Source organism: Corythoichthys intestinalis, chromosome 2 (assembly GCF_030265065.1).
Source record: "Corythoichthys intestinalis isolate RoL2023-P3 chromosome 2, ASM3026506v1, whole genome shotgun sequence".
NCBI lineage: Eukaryota > Metazoa > Chordata > Actinopteri > Syngnathiformes > Syngnathidae > Corythoichthys > Corythoichthys intestinalis.
In genome coordinates this window covers 63302643-63323279 of record NC_080396.1, presented here as the reverse complement: position 1 = coordinate 63323279, position 20637 = coordinate 63302643, and the positions used below count along the sequence as shown (strand labels likewise).

At 38.6% G+C, this 20637-nt stretch overlaps 1 protein-coding gene across 1 annotated transcript in view; it reads left to right on the top strand.

Annotated features, from left to right (window-relative positions):
* Nucleotides 1-20637, top strand: part of gnas (GNAS complex locus) — a 55471-nt gene that overhangs the window by 12464 nt on the left and 22370 nt on the right. Inside the window, exons 3-4 of the mRNA XM_057817893.1 lie at nucleotides 19381-19435; nucleotides 19554-19673. Coding sequence (XP_057673876.1) covers nucleotides 19381-19435; nucleotides 19554-19673 — 175 coding nt within the window. The remainder of the gene's footprint in view (nucleotides 1-19380; nucleotides 19436-19553; nucleotides 19674-20637) is intronic.

Here is a 20637-nt window from a genome sequence, read left to right as displayed (position 1 = left end):
ATATCTGTAATACAACTTTACCGGGGCAGGAGTTACTGTGAACATTGTGTTACCAATAGTGGGGTGTCTGTCCTTTGTGTCCCACTGCCTGACCTTGAATCATGCTTGGGTGTGATACTTTTTTTCTAATAATTCCAGACCCAATAACTCATTTCTGTTTGTGCTCAGCAGGTTGACATTATTAACTAATAAAAGAATAACAGCACCTATTCGGTTGAACATGTTTCTTAGAACGAGGCATCACATGCTGCCCCAAGTTGGTGGTGGCTAAGGCTGAACTTAGCATCACTTGTCTTACTTAGAAAGTCAGCTCACAAAGGGCCTGATTTACTAAGATTCCAATATAACAGGCCTTAAATTGTATGCTCACACAACGGTTTGTGTTTGTTGTTGGTGGCCATCTTGTATTTGATAAACTGAGATTGTGATCTTTGACAAAGACTCCAAATGGGGGGCACAAGATTACCTGGTCCATCAGTGTAATACTTTGCACGCTCTATTGACAATGGTTTTAAAAGTCGTTTAGATACGGCCGTATTTAAAAGATGGTTTTGCGCTTTAGGTAATTGGTTTCTGCATTAAGCATTTGATAGCAATACAAGTGAAATTTTAAAGTTTAAAGTGATGGAATTGTTAGCAGAAGACAAACCAAAAGTCAATCTTTCATTATCCTCATTTTGAGGATACCAGCAACTTCATAAAAGCCATGTTTGTGTGTGTTTTTAAGACATGTTTCACTTATTGTAATAGCTGAAGTACGATGTGCTCTCATGAAAAACACTCCTCAAAATCAACCTTGAGTTTTATTTGTACCGTACCGTTGTAACGTTGAGTGCTGCAATTTCCCAGCCCATGAACGTATCACTCAATTCACATGACTGAAACGGTGCTTCAATACTAGGGTTGGGCATCGATGGGACCTGTTTCTAACACTGCGGTTCTCCCGGAACCATTTGAATTTTAAATTTCGATTGCATGTTTCGATGGCCTGATCGCCGAGTGGAAAAAAATGCTGCCGAAAACCACGACGAAGAAGCCATGAGAAGCACGTATTTGTGCATTGCAACTTGATTACAACCATGGACAGACACGGTGCGGCGGTGCTCAAAAGTTTGGCTTAACTTTACAAAAAAAAAGACCAGTGAGCTCAGTGCAACATTTGCAACACAACTATATCATGCAAATGTGGCTGCACGACCAATTATGCACGACCGGCTTCATGGAATTCAAGGACCAAGTCCATAGCTTGCTTGAGTGATACGTAGTTGACACGCTGCGTCGTCAGCACCAGGTAAGTAAAACAATACATTACGTCTGTCTTCCGCTGTTCCCGCGATTCGTCCCCAGATTAAGCAGTAGATGATGGATGGATGGATGGAAAATAGTACGAGAATAAGTCGTATTATTCCGTCGAGCTATGGTCGATATCACGTATATAGAACTAGATGTGAAATGACAGACTTGCTGGCGTTAGTAAACAGCCGCCATCTTAAAGCAGTAGACGCCGCCGTTAAACAGTATTAAAAGGATTTTTGTTTTGGAATCTGTTGTGTTGCTTATTTAGAAAGAATCAGCCATATGAAGCATTCGATTACTTTTTTAATGGACTCGTAGCAGTGAAAACATAGCGTCACAAACGCTTTCGTCTCTTCTTCTCTGCATTATACGTACACACTCCTACAGCGCAACTCACTGGCCTAACTGGTATTAACATTACATAAACATTGCATGTGTCTGCAAACACAACAGAATCGGTTTTACAAATATGGAAACCTTATTATTTTGCCTCATCTATATCAAATTATAACCGATAGAATAATTTGTACTCATGCTTCGTCGTAGCTCCCACCTAAGGTACATGTATGGCAAAAGAATATAAGTAAATGTTTTCTCCGTGAGCTTTTGAAAAATAAACATCTTTGTGAAAGTGCACTCCTGTGGAAAGATCATCATATTCGAGTCCAAAGACTTACAAGTTAAAATAACCCTGTGAGAAGTTCATATAATTAATGAATTTCATATTAATTAGGGCTGTCAAAATTATCGCGTTAACGGGCGGTAATTAATTTTTTAAAATGAATCACGTTAAAATATTTGATGCAATTAACGCACATGCCCCGCTCAAACAGATTAAAATGGCAGCACAGTGTCATGTCAACTTGTTACTTGTGTTTTTTTGTCTCCCTCGGCTGGCGCTTTGGTGCGACTGATTTTATGGGTTTAAGCACCCATGAGCATTGTGTAATTATTGACATCAACAATGGCGAGCTACTAGTTTGTTTTTTGATTGAAAATTTTACAAATTAAAACGAAAACATTAAGAGCGGTTTTAATATAAAATTTCTATAACTTGTACTAACATTTATCTTTTAAGAACTTAGTGTTTCTATACAAGGATCGCTTTATCAGAATGTTAATGCTATCTTGTTGATTTATTGTTATAATAAACAAATACAGTACTTATGTACAGTATGTTGAGTGTATTTATCTGTCTTGTGTCTTATCTTTCCATTCCAACAAAAATTTACAGAAAAATAAGGCATATTTTATAGATGGTTTGAATTGCGATTAATTACGATTCATTCATTTTTAAGCTGTGATTAACTCGATTAAAGATTTTAATCGTTTGACAGCCCTAATATTAATTGTATTAATAAATAATAATTATTATACATTTTAAATTTATATAAATAATAATACATTTTAAATTCACACAATTTAAAAAAATCGAGACGTTAAGACATGAATATAAAGTAATACATTTTTAAATTATAGATTTTTTTTTTACCCTGCCTCTTAAAAGAATCGGAATCGAGAATCGTTCGGAACCGGAATCGCTCAATTCCAAACGATGCCCAACCCTATTCAATACATCAATAAAATCAAAATCATTGGGGTGGATGTTGTGATATTTTGAGTGTCATAAAGTGAATGCTTCTGTGGTCCACAGGCCTCTTATGGAACACGGTTCTATCTAGCATTTACATTATGCTGGAGCTGATGCTGCTGGTACAGTACTTGCCCTTGTTGATAAATCATGGCTGAATAAAGTGCACTGAATAATTTATACAAAAAAAGCTTCTTAATGGTGGCGAAGGCATCTTTTGCAAGTTTGTAATTGAAAATGACCACCTGAGGCTGATAAGCGTATGACCCAGCGCATGACTCCTCAACACTGTAAGCTGTGTGTGAATATAACTGTATGAGACTGTGTGACTGTATTAATTAACCAAACACACAAATGCAAGATAGATGATCTTTTCCGGGCATATCCTGTACTGTATGTGATGTTGCTTGGATTAGTTGCTTAATTTCTTGGTTTCATGGTTCCCATGGGATGATTTTCAATATATAGTGATCCCTCATTTTTCGCAGTTACCGGGGACCAGAACCCGCCGCGATTAGTGAAAAACCACGCAGTAGCCCCCCCCCCCCCCCAAATTATTATTGATAATAATTAGAGCTGTCCCGACTAGTCGACATAGTCGACGTCATCAATGACGTAAATCCGTCGACGAGCAAAACATCCCGTCGACGGTTAATGAAGGGTTAAAAAAATCTATGCGTGGAAAGTTCAGAATGTCGGACGCTCTGTATGCAAGCGGGGAAAGCAGCACAAAGCCAAAAAAGCGCACAAGAGTGATCAAAACATTTACTTATTTCAAAGAAACAAAGGAGGGTACACTCTTTTGTCCTGTCTCTTCAATGCCAAGCTTGGCTGCACGTCGGCTGTGAATAAACACCTAAAGCGCCATCAATCAGTTTGTAAGTCCATCTAACTAACTAACGACATGTTTTATTGAAGTTGCTAAGCCTGTCACGCTATGCAATGAGTCCATTTATCGCACGGCAAATAAAAGAGGCCGGTAATTTTCACAGCTGCCTTTTATCGCTGCGCACGTGCGTGCGTGCGTGCTGATGGCATATGAGACTCCAGTTCCTTTCTCTTATCAACACGCTGTAGAATTAAAGTTCAGACATACAAAATAAGAAAACACATCTATATTAAACACTGTAACGTTAGCACTGCTACACTGAGGTGAATAGGGGAAAAAGGCAACTTACTTTAGCCTGCTATAAAACATTGCCAGTCGTGTCGTGAAAGCACACTCGTCTCGTGAAAGCATACTTGCGGTTAAAAGGTGACACTTCAAACATGAAAAATCGCTAGTTAACAGCATTTGCAAACGAAAAAAATGACCCAAAAATCTATGACACTACATGCAATTACAAAAAGTGCTTTTTTTGCGGAGTGTAAAGCTGAAGTCAGCGGTTTAGCAAACGTACTTCCGGTGAACATTTCAAAATAAAAGCATGTCATATTCTTCATATAAAGAGCGATTTCTGTAGTTAATCCCACATACTTCAAAATTCAGATTCTACACTAAGAATACCTTTAAAATGACACCCTTTATGAAAAATCTGATTGGCAATGAATAATTATTATAATTATTATAATACTATTATATATAGTGCTATACTATAATATTAATGTTAGGTGTTTTTTTTTAAGAATTGTTTTGAATCATGTTGGAAAGGCGAAGTCAGTGTTCTGAATCTGTTTACATTCCATTCTTTTGCACTAGTTAATTCTATCAGCATTTGAACTTGTTGTTTATTTTTCGATTTATTATTGATTTATTATTGTTATTTACGTGTTTATTTGTACTTAAATAAATAATTTACGTGTTCCAATATGTTGTTGTGAATTGATAAGCGTCAACAAAAATTTCATTGCTAAATTAGTAAAAAAAATAATAATAATAATAATTTTTTTTTCTGTTTAATTATTAGATTAGTCGACTTAGAGCTGGGCGGTAAACCGAAAATTTACCGTCACCGAAATTCTTCACGATGACCGACGTAATTTTGACCATGTCGGTAAATTCGGTAAATTAATAAAACAAGAAAATAGTCTTTTCATCCCGCTTTGACTCTGTTGTTCGTCTATGCGCATTCCCCTTTAAGAAAGCAGTGAATGTACTTACGTAGGGAGTCACGTGATCATCAGGAAGCCAATCAAACAGAAGCCCGGTAAGCTAACGCTAGCAGCTAATGTTACAAGCAAAACGTGATGGAGTGTGGCTTAAGGGAGGTTCGCCAAACTTTCACCCGACATTTAATAGACTCTTGGTGGCATCCAGACGGGCTTTCACCAGCTGTCCTCCCTTGTTCTCACAATTTCCGGAGATGGTGCTTTCAGTGCTTTCTACCGGTAGCCAGGCCACAGGCTAACGCTAGCCGCTAACGCTAGCGGCCGCTAGCGGCTAACGCTACAAATGAGCGTGATGGAGTCGGATAGCGGCTCTAACCTTGTCGAAACGGCTGAATTTAATGAGTGGATTGGGCATGGACTGCATCTAGCAATTACTATGTCGCGTTATTTTGTATCTGACTGTGTGTGATTTCTCTGATAGCTTTTGTGATGGTAAAGCATTCAGCATAAAGCACAAATGGCCCCAGCTATTTTTCTGTATGTGCTTAATTCTGTGTCATTATTGCTATCATAAAATCTTAAGTGTTTCATTTGCAGAAGATCAATATAGTTTTAATGTGTGTCTGTCTGTCTGTCTGTTTGGGGGTTCATGTATGTGTGCATTTATTAAAAAATGCACTGGGGGGGGGACCCTGAAACCATAAAGTAAACACTTGTATTGAATAATTATGTCACAGCAGCCATTAACAATAAATTGTCTTTTTGAAGTGTACTGTTCGAGCTGCAAGTCATTTGTGTTACAATGACATGTTTGCACAGGCATATCGATTTTGACAATGTACATTGTTCAAGCCATACACTCTGTTATAAATGCTCATACTTGAATTCTTATTGTTTACAATTCATTTGTATTAACCTAATGTCTAGACTGCATGTACATTTGTTAAATATATCAAATTGAATGCTGGTAACTAAATCAACAAGAAACTGTTAATCTGTATTTCATGCATTGATTCAGATTTTCAAATTATATAACAGTCCGCTTGGACGACTTTATCGTCATTTATCGTTATCGAGATAAATCTGCTCCATTTATCGTGATACATGTTTAAGGCCATATGGCCCACCCCTAAGTCGACTAATCGTAAAAATAGTTGGCTGACTAATCGGGAGAAAATTAGTCGTTTGGGACAGCCCTAATAATAATAATTATTATTATTTTTTTGTTTGTTTGTTCAATGTATTTATACAGATCTATCACTGAAAAGGGATACATATAAGGCTTCCTTTTTTTTTTTTTTTTTTTTAATTTTTTTTTTTTACCTTTTTCCCCAAAGTATAAAAAAAAATGTTGAATTTGTCTGTTATATGATACTAACTAGAGCTGTCCCGACTAGTCGACTATGTCGACGTCATCGATGACGTAAATCCGTCGACGGGATTTTGTGCTCTGTTAATGAAGGGTTAAAAAAAATATATGCGTGGAAAGTTCAGAACGTCGGACGCTTGGTATGCAAGCGGGGAAAGCGGCACAAAGCCAAAAAAAAAAAGCGCATCAGAGAGTCCAAAACATTGACTTATTTTTAAAGAAACAAAGGAGGGTACACTAGGGATGTCCCGATCCAGGTTTTTGCACTTCCGATCCGATACCGATATTGTTTTGCGCTTCCGATCCGATACCGATGTTGGCCGATACCGATAACGGCCTATCTGAGCATGTGTTAAAGTTTAGTTATCAGGCATGAAAATCTCTCACCTTTCGGCGAAATTCGCCGTTTTGAAGTCAAAAGGGCGACCTACGTGAATTGCGTAGATCCGAGGAGAAATTCTTTTTGGGAGGAGGGGGGGTCGGGAGGTTTTATTTATTTATTATTATTATTATTATCATCATGGTATTAACTTAGTACGTAAACTGATCGGTTCTTTAAAAAAGGTGACACGAACAGTCAGCAAATCCTTCTAGATGCTTCGCTGACGAGAACCGATCATCGGCCCAAACTGCATGCCATTATTCCAAACGCGCGCACTCCTTACGTGAAACAAGGAGTGCTCGGCGAGCCTTCAGTTGTATTGCAAAGCTGCGAAAACAAAAAGCAGGCCTTATCCACACCGGGGCAGACCAGAGCGCAGCATACACACTTGCCTGTATTCGCCAGCAGATTGAATTTGGTGAGTAATGGTTTCAATCGTTTTCACATTTTGCGATATAAAAAAGTTAATGCCATTCGTTGCAGCTTGCGTTGAACACTGCCAGAGCTAACCAAATCTCCCATGAAAAAAAATAGCTCCCGTTAAATTGGCGTCAAGCTTGTGTATTTAGCGGTAATATAAACGAAGAAACACACTGTTGAGTCAAATTAAGCGGCATGCTCTCGGATTAAGGGTCGCATCGCATCGCTCCCGTCGTCCGCCTTAGACACATTATTTTCGGCTGGGACTTGAACTGACGGCCGGTGTCGGCACAACACCGGCCCGACGAGTGGTGGGAATGACTCTTGATTCTTAAAGCTTTTCAGAAATACAGGGATCCCTCGTTTTTCGCGGTTAATGGGGACCAGAACCCGCCGCAATAAGTGAAAACCGCGAAGTAGCCCCCCCCCCCCCCCTTTTTTTTTTGTGTGTGTTCAATGTATTTATTCAGATTTTACATTGGAAAAAAGATACATATACATAAGACGTTTTTTCACTTTTTTCACGAAAGTATCATTTATAAATGGTTTTCAAGCACTTCAAAATGTAAGAATTATGATAAGTTTTGAACATGTTACTGCCTCACCGAATTATTTTTAAACAAGAATAAAGTAGTAAGAAAATGCTTGGCTTTATTAAATGCTTCATACTGAGTCTACTCAAACCCTCTCAGGCTTTGTTAAACGGCGATTGACACATGTGCAAAGTTTTTCTTTTTATATATTTTTTTTTGTTTGAAGCAACTTATTTGATTGAATAATAAAAACACAAATGTCCTAGCCAAAATGTGGCCCAAACACAAAACAACATTACTTCAATGGAAAAATTTGTTTCAGTCAAGAAAAATAGTTTTCAAATGCTTTTTTTGTCTCAAATTTATTTTTGCAATCAAAAACAATTTTTTTTATTGAAGTGACTTTTTTGGGATTAAAAGTATAACTGTATTTTGATTGAAGCAACTTTGTTTTTGATAGAAGTAACTTTGTTTTTTGATTGAATAATAAAAACACTAATCTACCTCCATCGTTATTGAGAGAGAAAGAAATTAAGAAAGCTTTAAAACTAAAAGCCACCGGGGAGTCTGTTTTTTTTTTGTTTTTTTGTTTTTTAAATATTTATATTTCATTACATAGACATGCCTCGTAGGGAAAGGAGATTGAGGGATAAAAAAAGGAGTTGGATGAGGCTGCTAAAGGCAGTGGATACCTCATCAGCTGGGTGAATAGCAGAGCTGGTAAGAACAGGTTTGCTAGGATAGTCGGGTATTAAATACAATTATAAACACAATTACAATGTTATTTTTCTATAAGATTTTATGTCATTGCTTTATTAATCATTAGGTGCTAGAGTTGTTAAGTATGGATAATGATGAAATAATAGTTTTGAGAAAACTGTGCTGTTGGTGGCTCAGTGACCATCTGATGTGGTTTGTTCTCAGATGAACAAGTTGAGGAAGGAAGTTTTGATGCAGAGGTTGAAGGAAGAAAAGAGCCAGACTGACTGAGTCACAGCCAGAAAGTGTGGATGACAGTTTTGATTTCTATTCACTGTTGCCCCCTCCCAATTAAAGTATGTCACAGTCGCAGCCAATTATTATCTAAAGCTGGTTAAAATTGAAGTTATGTTGTTTTAAGGTGTATTAAATACTTGTTCATGTGCCCCTTTTGATCTACGAGCACCCGCCCCTCTACCGGTCTCTGCACGGCCCTGCTGAAACACAGTGTGGGTCGACAGAGCTCAATATTTTGTTGGGGTGTACAGTGTACTGGAACATATTTCCTCCACACCCTTCTCACCTTTTTAACCCCTGACCCATTTTCATGCCTGAGTTATTTAGCCTCCTTACTTAGTTGTCAGACTCATGTTGAAAAGGGTTTTAGTACTCTTGATAACAACTAGCCAGCTGAATTAGGTGAGTTTGAATAACACACAACAGTTGGTAACAAGAAACTGACCTGTTTATTCAGTGACAAACACAAAACATTATAAATAACAAACAGAAATGGCATAGTCAGTCAGTAAAACGTGCAAATAATATTGTAAACTGTCTTAAAAAAGCAAAACACACAAACAACCTCAGTGGAAAATCCCACAAAACCCCCAAGCTATTAGATGCTTTTAATGTTTCGTGCATTAGTTACAATAATTGTATAAAAAGCCTCTCAGGTTTAAATAAACGACTATTTCAGTATCAAGTTAACATTTTAAAACAGTAGATAAAATACTCAAGTTCCCATTCTGTATCAGCAGCTTTAAACTATTCAATTCATTTAGTTTTGCGAATCAACTGTTAAAGTTGTTAAAATTGCTCCCGTTATTCCATAATTTCCCTTCTGTCTACTTTCGACATGTGATAATTTTAAAACTGTTTTGAAGATGGATTCAAGTCAAGATTTTGCCGATTTAGTATTATTTTAGATAAAAAGTGAATTAGGTTCGCTTGGAAGGTTCACAACAGCCTCGGGACGTCTCCTGCTTTAAGATGGCGGCTGTTTACTAACGCATCTAGTTGTCTATACTTCAATGTTGCTACCGCCGTCGAGTCTGTCATTCTGCATCTAGTTCTATATACATATGATATCTATTATCTCCAGTAAAACGATGTTGACGTAGTTTGTAGCGGCTGTCAGCAGCAGTCAAGTATTCTTGTGTTTTTTATCCAGCGGCATGAGTTGAGCTAAAGCCAAGTCGAGCATTGGCATTACCCGGGTCTATGACAAGCATGCTCTCATCATACTCTCGGGACGTGCGATCCGTTTCTCATTGCGTCCCGAAGACCGCGCTGTGTATTAGTTCCGCTTTACTTGACATATTTCAATAATCGGAATTTGGATGTTTGTGAATCGTTCTCGAAGCTTCCATGGCCGAATTGCTCAAGGATGTAATGACGGCTGGGCATGTTGTACCGTGGTTCTAAGTGTTGGATGGTGCGTCTTTACTCACGAGAGATAATGGCTTGTCATCCAGTATGAATTCTTCGGCAATGACACTTATTATTGCCTGGGCTTTGGGACTGTCGAGTGACAGTTTGTCACGCATAGCAAAAGTTTCTGCCAGTGTTAGTTGCGTAGGACCTTTCTTTTTGTGTTCGGTTTTCTTAACTTACTCCTCATGTTGTTTGTGGTGGTATTTCGCTAAATGCTTGATTAGGTTGGTTGTATTAAAACTTCTTACAGCTTTACCACTACGCTTGACTTTATTGTGGCATATGTTGCACTCTGCCTCTTTGTCTTTGTCGTCCTGTAAGGTGAAATGATCCCACACAGCTGACATTTTTACCAATAAAGTCTCTCGATAATGTAGTGTGTTGAAGGTGTGCCGTAAAATGCGTACCGGACTTTAGAGAAAACCGAAGCAAAAACTGGAATGGATTATGTAACTCAGTGCGCTGGAAAACCCAGACCGGACTTTCAAAAAACTGGATCGGAATTTTTCCGTGTCGGCCGATCCGATACCGATGCGCATTTTTTTGCCCATATCGGTGTCCGATCCGATCCAAATATCGGATCGGGACATCTCTACTTTAAATGTAATAATTATTATTAATATAAGTTTTAAACCTGTTACTGTCCCACAGAATTATTTTTAAACAAGAAAAAAAGTAGATGGCCAATCCATTTATAAAAAGGGGAAAAAATGCTTGTCTTTATTAAATGCTTCATTGAGTGTCCACTCAGATCAGCTCCAGCTGCTCACTTACACACGTTGAGTTGCCACAGCAATTGTTTAACAAGTTAAGCAATGATTGATGCATGCGGCCCTTTGAATGTCGAGTCTCTGGCAAGATCAAAGCTTAACCGTCTGTCAACCGTCTGTCAATCATCGTTTATGAGGAACTCCAGTTCACTGTCTGACGAACAAAGAGCAGGGAGAGGGAGGGAAGCTCGGGACAGCTCATCTGTACTTTTTTCGGGATGGACTGACGGTGTGAAGTTTGAAGCGCAAAGTAGCGAGGGATCACTGTATACATATATGATTTTTTAGGGGTGCAAGATATCCATTTTTTAAACCGATATCGATAACTTCCTGCTCCTCAAGGCAAATACTGATACGTTAACCGAAAATATATATATATATATATATATATATATATATATATTAGTGATGCACGATAATGCATTTTTCAGCCGATACCGATAACCGATAATTTCCTCCTCGTTCCAACCGATAATGTCAAGCCGACAATTTTATTAAAAGATTTATGTAAAATTTTAAAGTATACACAAGAGAAAATATTACTGTGCAAAAATAATATTGCGTTTTTTTTCCAACATCAATGTGAACAAGTAGTAAATTCCAACATCTAAATAAAGACAGATTGTCTGACATTGTGTAATGGTAAACTTTTGGCAACAATTACTTACAGAGTAAATACATAAGTTGCACAAAAATGGCTTTAAAAGTAAGCCATTCCTAACGTATAACATTACTACACAGCAAAAACACAACTCCTTAAAACTAGTTAAATTCCCTTGTTTTCAGTGTAAATCTATTGGAAATAAATTAACTGCCAGCACTTCAAGTATATTTCACTCAGATTTCTTGAAGAAAAATGGCCAGCTGAAAATAAGCTTAACAGCCTTATTTTAAGCAATAAATTATTATACATAATCCTAAAAAAAAAAAAAAAAAAAAACTTGTCAGAAATGTTCTTTATTCAAGAATATGTATGGTTCAAAACATGATTTGAAAGGAATTTTTTCTTGATTTAGGTGAAAAATGACCAATTTTTTTTAGATGTTTGGGCTTAATAAGAACAAATGGCAATATTTAGTTCAAGTAAGTGGAATTATCCGGCGCATTCATCTGTTAACTAGTCTTCAACACTCAAACAAGATGGGGGAAATTATTTGACTATATTTAAGAAGAATGATCTGATTAAGACGTCATAAATTTAAAGCGTACTGAATGCATTACTGACTGGATGACTTCTTTGTGTGGTGTGGTGCATTTTACAATTATCAACTAACCACTGTGCCGTCATGATAAACATGCTTTGTTGACATCACTTGTGTAAATGTCCGTGGTAAAACTGATGTGATCGGCATGTCTTTCACGAAGAATCGTGGTCGTATAAACTGCATTATTTTTTCATCCAGGGGTTTGGCTATCGGCTCATTTCGGGAATTTCCTCCCGCCTGTGCCCTTCAGTCCGCCCGGCTGCCGAATTAGCACCCGCGCCAGGCCTCTGTCTTGAACCGGAGTGGCGGCAGCAGCTAAGTTTGTACCGGATATCCGCCCGCCCCGGCCGGCTCGCTGCGGCGCATTCGGTGCATGGCTCTGCTCTCATTCTCTGCCCGCCTAGGGCGAGGCGGCAGCCTGCCGGACCGGCGGGCTCCGTCGGAAGACAGCTACTTGTCGACTATCAGTCTCGTGAGGTGTTTAGCCATAGATGGGAGTTTACCACCCACTTTGGGCTGCTTTCCCAAACAACCCGACTCCGGGAGGACCGCAGCGTCTCTGTATCGTCACAAGCCCCGTAGCTTCCTTTATAGTTTATTTGTGTTTACAATAGCTTTAGCATTCGCGCTAGCAGCAGCCTCGTATTCGTTCCAAAAATCATTGTGATGCAGTTTTAAATGGCTGCTGGGTTAGTGCTAGTGGTGTTCAATGAGGACGCTTTCTTTACGCCACGTGGAACTGTTTTGTAGATGGCGAGAGCGTCGTTTATTTCATTTCACACACGGGAAAAGCAACGCACGCTAGTGAGAGCGCCTCAACACTGATGTGTCACACCGCCTCCTCTATGACGCCGTACTCCTAAACCGCTCCTTCCACAGGGGCTTCAGAGAGGGGAGGGGTTGAGCAGGCCGCAGAGGAGAAGTGGGGAGAAAACTGCTTGGTTGCGCACATTTGGAAGCTAAATCAAGTATATAATTATCGGATTGCATTATCGGTTGATTTTTTAAAAATCTGTATTATCTGTGTGACGTCAAAATTGCCATTATCGGCCGATAATTATCGGTAACCGATATTATCGTGTATCTTTAATATATATATATATATATATATATATATATGTATATATATAAAAGATGAACGATAATATTGGTTACCGATAATTTTTGGCCGATAATGGCAATTATGTCGTCACACAGATAGTCCAGATTTTAAAAAATTCCACCGATAATGCTAATCTGATAATTATATACAAATGTGCGCAGCCGAAGAAGTTTTGTCCACTTCTCCACCGCCGCCTCCTCAACCCCTCCTCTCTCTGAAGCCCCTGAGGGAGGAGGGGTTGAGGGGTATGGTGTCATAGAGGAGGCGGCGTAACACAACAGGGTTGAGGCGATATCATGTCACTGTCTGTCACTAGCGTGGGTTGATTTTTTTCCGTGTGTGAAACAAACGACACTCTCGCCATCTGCAAAACACGCACTGCAGAATTTCCACGAGGCGGAAAGTAAGCGTCCTCATTCAACACCAATAACCCGATCAGCCATTTAAAACTGCATCACAAAGATTTTTGGAACGAATACGAGGCTGCTGCTAGCGCGAATGCTAATGCTAAACACAAATAAACTAAGCTCAACTACGGGGCTTGTAACGATGGAGAGATGCTGCGGCCTTCCCGGAGTCAGGTTGTTTGGGAATTCAGCCCAAAGCGGGTGGTAAACTTCATCTAAGGCTCAACACCGGCACGAGACCGATAGTTGACAAGTAGCCGTCTTTCGATGGAGCCCGCCTGGGACCCCTGGCGAACACCCCGGTTTTTCGAGCGTTCCCCGATGGCGTGCGGGAGGCAAGGCGCGCGGCTCTGTCCGGAACAGAGCCAGGCCCCGAATACGCTGTGGCAAGCTGGCCGGATATCCGGTACGAACCTATCTGCTGCCGCCACTCATCTACGGTTCAACTCATCGAGCACTACGGCCAAACAGAGACCTGGCGCGGGTGCTAATTTGGCGGCATGACGGACTGAAGTGCACAGACGGGAGGGGACGCTGGACGAGAGACTTTTTTTTTTACCGAAGTGACCCGAGAGCCCAAGCCCTGGATTAAAAAAAAAAAATAACGCAACCATTCTTCGTGAAAAACATGCTGATGACATCAATTTTACCACGGACATTTGGACAAGTAATTTCAAGTAAGCATGCTTATCATGACGGCACAGTGGTTAGATGATAATTTGAACATGCTCCAAACCACATTCACAAAGAAGTCAGCCAGTCAGTAATGCATTCAGTACGCTGTAAATTTATCACGTCTTAATCTGATAATTTTGCCCATCTTGTGTTGAGTATTAAAGACTAGCTAACAGATGAATGCCTTACTTGAAGTAAATATTGCCATTTGTTCTTATTAAGCCCATACATCTTTAAAAAAAAAGGTCATTTTTCACCTAAATCAAGAAAACATTGTTTTCAAATAATGTTTTGAACCATACCTATTCTTGAATAAAGAACATTTCTGACACACTTTTTTTTAGGAAAAAGTGTAATAATTTATTGCTTAAAATAAGGCTGTTAAGCTTATTTTCAGTTAGCCTTTTTTTTTTTCAAGAAATCTGACTGAAATATACTTGAAACGCTGGCAGATAATTTCACTTATTTCCAATAGATTTACACTGAAAACAAGGGAATTTAACTAGCTTTAAGGAAGTGTATTTTTGCAGTGTAGTTATGTGTTAGGAATGGCTTACTTTTAAAGGCATTTTTGTGCAATTTAGGTATTTACTCTGTAAGTAATTGTTGCCAAAAGTTTACCATTACACAATGTCAGACAATTTGTCTTTATTTAGATGTTGGAATTTACTACTTGTTCACATTTGGTGTTGAAAAAACAGCAATAAATTATATTTTTGCACAGTAATATTTTCTCTTACGTATACTTTAAAATTTTACATAAATTCTTTTATAGAATTATCGGCTTGACATTATCGGTTGGAACGAGGAGGAAATTATTGGTTATAGGTATCGGTTGAAAAATGCATTATTGTGCGTCACTAATATATGTATATGTATACAGTATATAATCATTAAATGTATATTCACCTGAGGTTTTGACCTCCAGGTTTTGACACGTGTAGGTCAAAAATACTAGTGGTGGCTTCAGCATAGATTTGCCTTTGACCAAACCAGAATTTTCATGTTGACATGAACATTATTATAATGAACAAAACAAAGACAAGAACAGTTTTAACTTCAAATAAAGTGGCCATATGTATTTTCTTAAATATAATTCGAGTCAGCCACAACCAATCAGTCAATATCATTAAAGATGTGTTCCCCTGAACACTGAGCACTGAGGCACTGTGCTTTGTCAGCAGATAAAACATTTGGTGCAATAGGAGTGGAGACTTTTGTGGTCTTGGTCCATGATACAACTTTCTTAACCTGGCAATTATAGGACTGCAAGACTATCAATAACCAAAAGGCCTCTCAAGAACTTGTAAACATAACTCTTTAAAACGCAAACATTTGCTAATTGCCATAGTAAGGTTTATCACTCAGTGATGGAAAAATACAACCTCTTGAACAGTAACAAAACTTTGCATACTGGCAAAACAGGAGTGGAAACAAACGCACACATCCCAATCCACCGACACCGTGCCAAAAAATATTATATATTATCGGGCTTAATAATAATGTTACCGGATTTATTGGGATGACGTCATAATTCCTATTATCGGATTGCATGCAGTTTTGCATGAAAGCTTGTAACTGTTTAGCACAGGGGTGCTCAATGTTTTTTGCTCCAAGATCTACTTTTAAATGAGACAACCTCCCGCGATCTACCTTAAGAGAGGAGGGTGAACTAAAAAAAAGAAAAAAAAATTTAAATGTACTGTTACAGTAATTATGCTTTGTGAGCAACATATGAGGTTATGTTGTTCACAAAACACAAATAACTGTGTACATTTAAAAAATAAAAATAAAAAATGGACGGTAAATTATGTTTGCTCACATAACATAATTAACTATGTACATTTTTAAAAAAAAATTGATGCTGCGAGCTACCCACACTAGCGTTGCGATCGACGTAATGCCCACCCCTGGTTTAGCACAACAAAGGAATATCTAGATAAATCTATTTCGGGTGCTTCAAAACCTTAAAAGTGCAACAGTAATTGTAAAATAAATACTGTATCAAACTTGTCTTTGTGGTGTAAGGCCTTAGTAGGAACACTCGAATAGCAATAGATAGCAATATCGCCTTAGGTGACCTACTCTATATAACCAGTCAATAAGAACGGTAGCTGCAGGTTATTGACAACATACGTCTAGCGCAGGGTTGTCCAAACTTTTTGCAAAGGGGGCCAGATTTGGTGTGGTAAAAATGTGGGGGGCCGACCTTGGCTGACGTCCTTTACGTAGAACAATATATTTAAGCAAATTTTAGCAAGCCATTCTGTGTGTCACAATGTCTTCATTATTTTTTTTTTAATAATTTCAACAATCTCGCAACAAGCCTTTGTGGCGTTCTCTTTTGACTATCGGGCTTTTGCGAAATACTGCTGCTGTAAAATTAAACTAGCTTCAAGTTGCTTCAATTTCTCGCTAAGTATCTTCCCTATGATCTTGTCGTACATGTAAGCAGGCCTTGTTTGGTAATATTGCCTCATATTGAACTCTTTAAAAACAGCGACTGTCTCTTTGCAAATGAGGCAAACGCAGGTGTTGCGTATATTAGTGAAGAAATAGTCCAGTTTCCACCTATCCTTGAATTATCGGCCGTCAACTTTCTTTTTTTTTTTTTGTTTTTTTGTTTTTTTTTGTTGATTGTCGCCATTTTAGAAAATTGGAAGTAAAGGCTCACACGGCGTAATGTTGTTTAGAGTGCTGCTGCCTTTTAGTCGGTAAATGAGGAGCAGCATTTAGTGTGTAAGCTACTTCATATGCTGGTAGCAGTACTGCTGACCAATTTATTAAGTCTGTGTGCGGGCCAGACGTTATTGATTTTATGACAGAGGCTGGGGGCCGGATGAAATTTGACCAGGGGCCGCATTTGGCCCCCGGGCCGGACTTTGGACGTGTCTGGTCTAGCGTGAACTAGCATGCTATCTTAGGTTTGCCATACATTTTTAAGCATGAGACCTTTAGACCTTTCCAGCAATAATGCACGTGCTTTACTTGCTTCAGGTGAAAAATCATTGGTTAAACTGTCTGCGCTGTATCGTTTGGAACAAAATGCAGGACTATTAGTATTGTGACGCTTATTGGCATCGGTCATTAGCACTCATTCATGTTCATGACAGGTGTCATGTCATTATTATGACAAGTCTCATGACATTGTCATAAGAAGATTTCAAATAAAGTTATCAATGCTACATTGTTACATTTTCTTTTGTTTTGCTTTTGAAATATTGATGTTGAAATGTCAAGCATTTTGTCGTGTAAGACATTGCCTCACCGAAAAAGATATTGGTTCGTGAAAATCAAATGTATGTATGCTCCCGATCTCTTGCTACTCATTTGGATTGGATCTAATTTGTTTCTTCGTCGCTGTTCACAATCATACTTTCTGCACCGTTTTACATTATGCCGTGCTAGCCATCCTTGCATTTGTACTTTACCGCCCACACATTTAGCATACATGGCGGCAAACTTCACCCACAACATTAAATTTCCAGATTTAAAGTAAACACTTTTACTTCTTTAACCTCAACTAGTAACGGAACAATGGGAAGAGAAACAATACAGTAAATCCGACCTCAGGCGGAATTGCATTGACAATTTGTGCAGCCTTTGTTTTCATAATGAAAAAGGTTAACATAAATTTTCAGATTTCACTTTTTGAATGAAACCAAAAGCTCGCCTGTGGACCAATATTGTGTCATTTATATTTAAATTGACACTGTAAACACAATGCTGTTTTGTCCTGAAAGAAGCAAGTTGAAATTTGGTGGCTGAATCTCTCTAGTTGTCTTTATTAGGAATATTTTTCCTTGAGAGGGGGTACAAATGTCTTGTACTAGAGCGCTATCCTTCAAACCTTGGAGACATAATTCCTCTGGCTCGCTGGCCAATGAAGGTCTGTTTAACCTTCCCCTGTGAAAAACAAACTCAGTTAAGTACATGTCATGGTTGCGTTTAGCTTTACTTCTTGTATTACCGCCACAATATTTTTCCTGTTTCCCCTAAAATGTACAGTATGCACACTTTAGCAGCTACTAACTACTTTGTATTTGTTTTTTTTCCCAAATTAAACCCATTGAAGTCAACAATGCAGGCCAGACTAAACTTCAAAGAAGGAAATTCATTCAAAAATGCTAGTGGAGGATGTATACATTTTTTTGGCACACCAAACGTTTTGTTGTACACAGAATACAATAATGAATTTGAAACCAGTAGACAGCAGACTTTTATTTCATTGTATTGCCACATGAATGAAAATGAGTGTGTACTTTAAAAAATTTCCACTTAATTACAACAGTAAAGTTGGCAATTTCTTTGGTAAATGTAGAAACATTTTTCTTTTATCACTTGGTAACATAACCGGTTGGTCTACAACTACATGTTGTACTACTCTGCACTATGCCAGTTGCTAGGACTATTAACATTTTCGGATGATGAAACAGCTCTCGTCTTCCTTACAGTATGAAGTTAGGGATTTCCCCGAGCCGATCACGGGGAAATCGGGGGAGATTGGCTTTTTAATTAAAGATTTTAATTTTTTTTTTATAGGGGATAAAAAGTCACAAAATAATCCAGAAATACAATATCATTGCCAAAAGAAACAAAGATACATACGTTTTATACTCCGCAACATTCCCCAGTATTTTTTAACCAAACAAGTGCAGACAGCAAAGAGATGTGAAAAGCTGTGCACCGTTTTCGGGCCAGGCTTATGCAGCGACCCACTGTTTTCTCTGGTTCTCACGTTTCCGCCCGAAAAGCGCCATGTTCTGCTGAGGAGTGTCACGACGACAGCCCTCACCACCGGTTCTCCCCCGGTGTTGTGCGTGTGCCTAAATCTGGCACAGCACTTCCAATAGATCCAGTGTCCCTACAAAGACCAGAGCGTCACAAGATTGGTGCGATTATCACAAAAAGCATTTTAGTAGTCTGTTAATTGTTTTTTATTAAGACATTAATGTGAACGTCACCGCAAGCGACCCAATGTAGGCAACGCTATAATTTTCACGACTTAACTTTTAGTGAGGCAGATATGCAGTAGTTGTACTCTATGGAATCACAGAAGAATTAATAACATTGTGAAGATTGAACATTAGGTGTTGAATTTTCTCCTTGTTGACATTTCCTCACTTACACACGATCATACATTAACTTTGACATTTGTGTCTGTTTCAGAGAGAAAAAGCAAAAAATTCAGGATATAAAGAATAATATCAAAGAAGCCATTGAGGTGAGTACTCATCAACGATCAGCTGGGATGAATTGTGTTTCTCTTACACATTCGAATATTTGTTATTCATATCTTCCAATATAACTTTTATTGGCTTTTTGTATGTTTATTATGATAGACCATAGTGACTGCAATGAGCACTCTGACGCCACCAGTGCATTTGGCCTCTTCAGACAACCAGTACCGCATTGAATACATCCTCAACTTTGTCAATCAGAAGGATTTTGAGTTTCCAGCTGTGAGTACTACACATACTCATGACCATAACAAATGTTATATTTTTATCAGGGAGGCACTGATGACCACCTCACTCTTTTTTCCTTAAATCTAAATATTCGCCAAGCTTCGTATGTGCCAGACGTTGTACTGGCCAGTGTGCAAACACTCTGGGCAGGTGGCCTATATCCTGGAAACTGGGACTTGCTGGCCAGCGCCGTTGTGTGCGAGTTTAGATCCAAGAAAAAAGGAGTGAATTAACCCGACAGAGTCCGTGGTGCTTCCTTTGAACCATCATTAGACTGTAATTTACGGGAATCTTTGGTTTTATTCGGAGACTAGGAAGTGCAAAGCTGTCAAACTTGCTAAGAAGGTGCAGAGGAAGAATGAGTTCATATATTGCCAAGTAATATGTCAAGAAATGGCCTCAGTTGTAAAAAATTATGATATGATTATATACATATCAGACACAAATACCGTAATTTCCCGAATATAATGCACACTTTTTATCCCCAAAATCATCTTGTAAAATCATGTTGCGCATTATAAACGGGTAGAGGGATGGAGACAAAAAAAAAAAAATATATATATATATATATATATATATATATATATATATAAAGACCCATTTTTTTTTTTTTTTTTAATTGAAACAGCCATGTTGTGTTGAAGAAATGTATGCGGCGATTCGTTACCAACCATTACGGTACGTGACGTCACCATTTTTTTCTCGGTCGTGGCGAGCTAGGGAAAGAGTCGAAGGCGGAGTATCAAACAACGGAGCTTATCCGCGTTGCTTTATTGACATTTAGGCTGCAACAAAATACGGTAGCAAAGTCTGTCTCACATGCAACCCGCGGAATATAACTATCTTTCCGGCTGCTCCCTCAACAAAATACCTCCCCCCGGGAACTACGGTGAGTTCTGTTATAACTCGCTACACGGTAATACTTTACTCTGATCGGTCGAATGATTTCGCCTGTGTT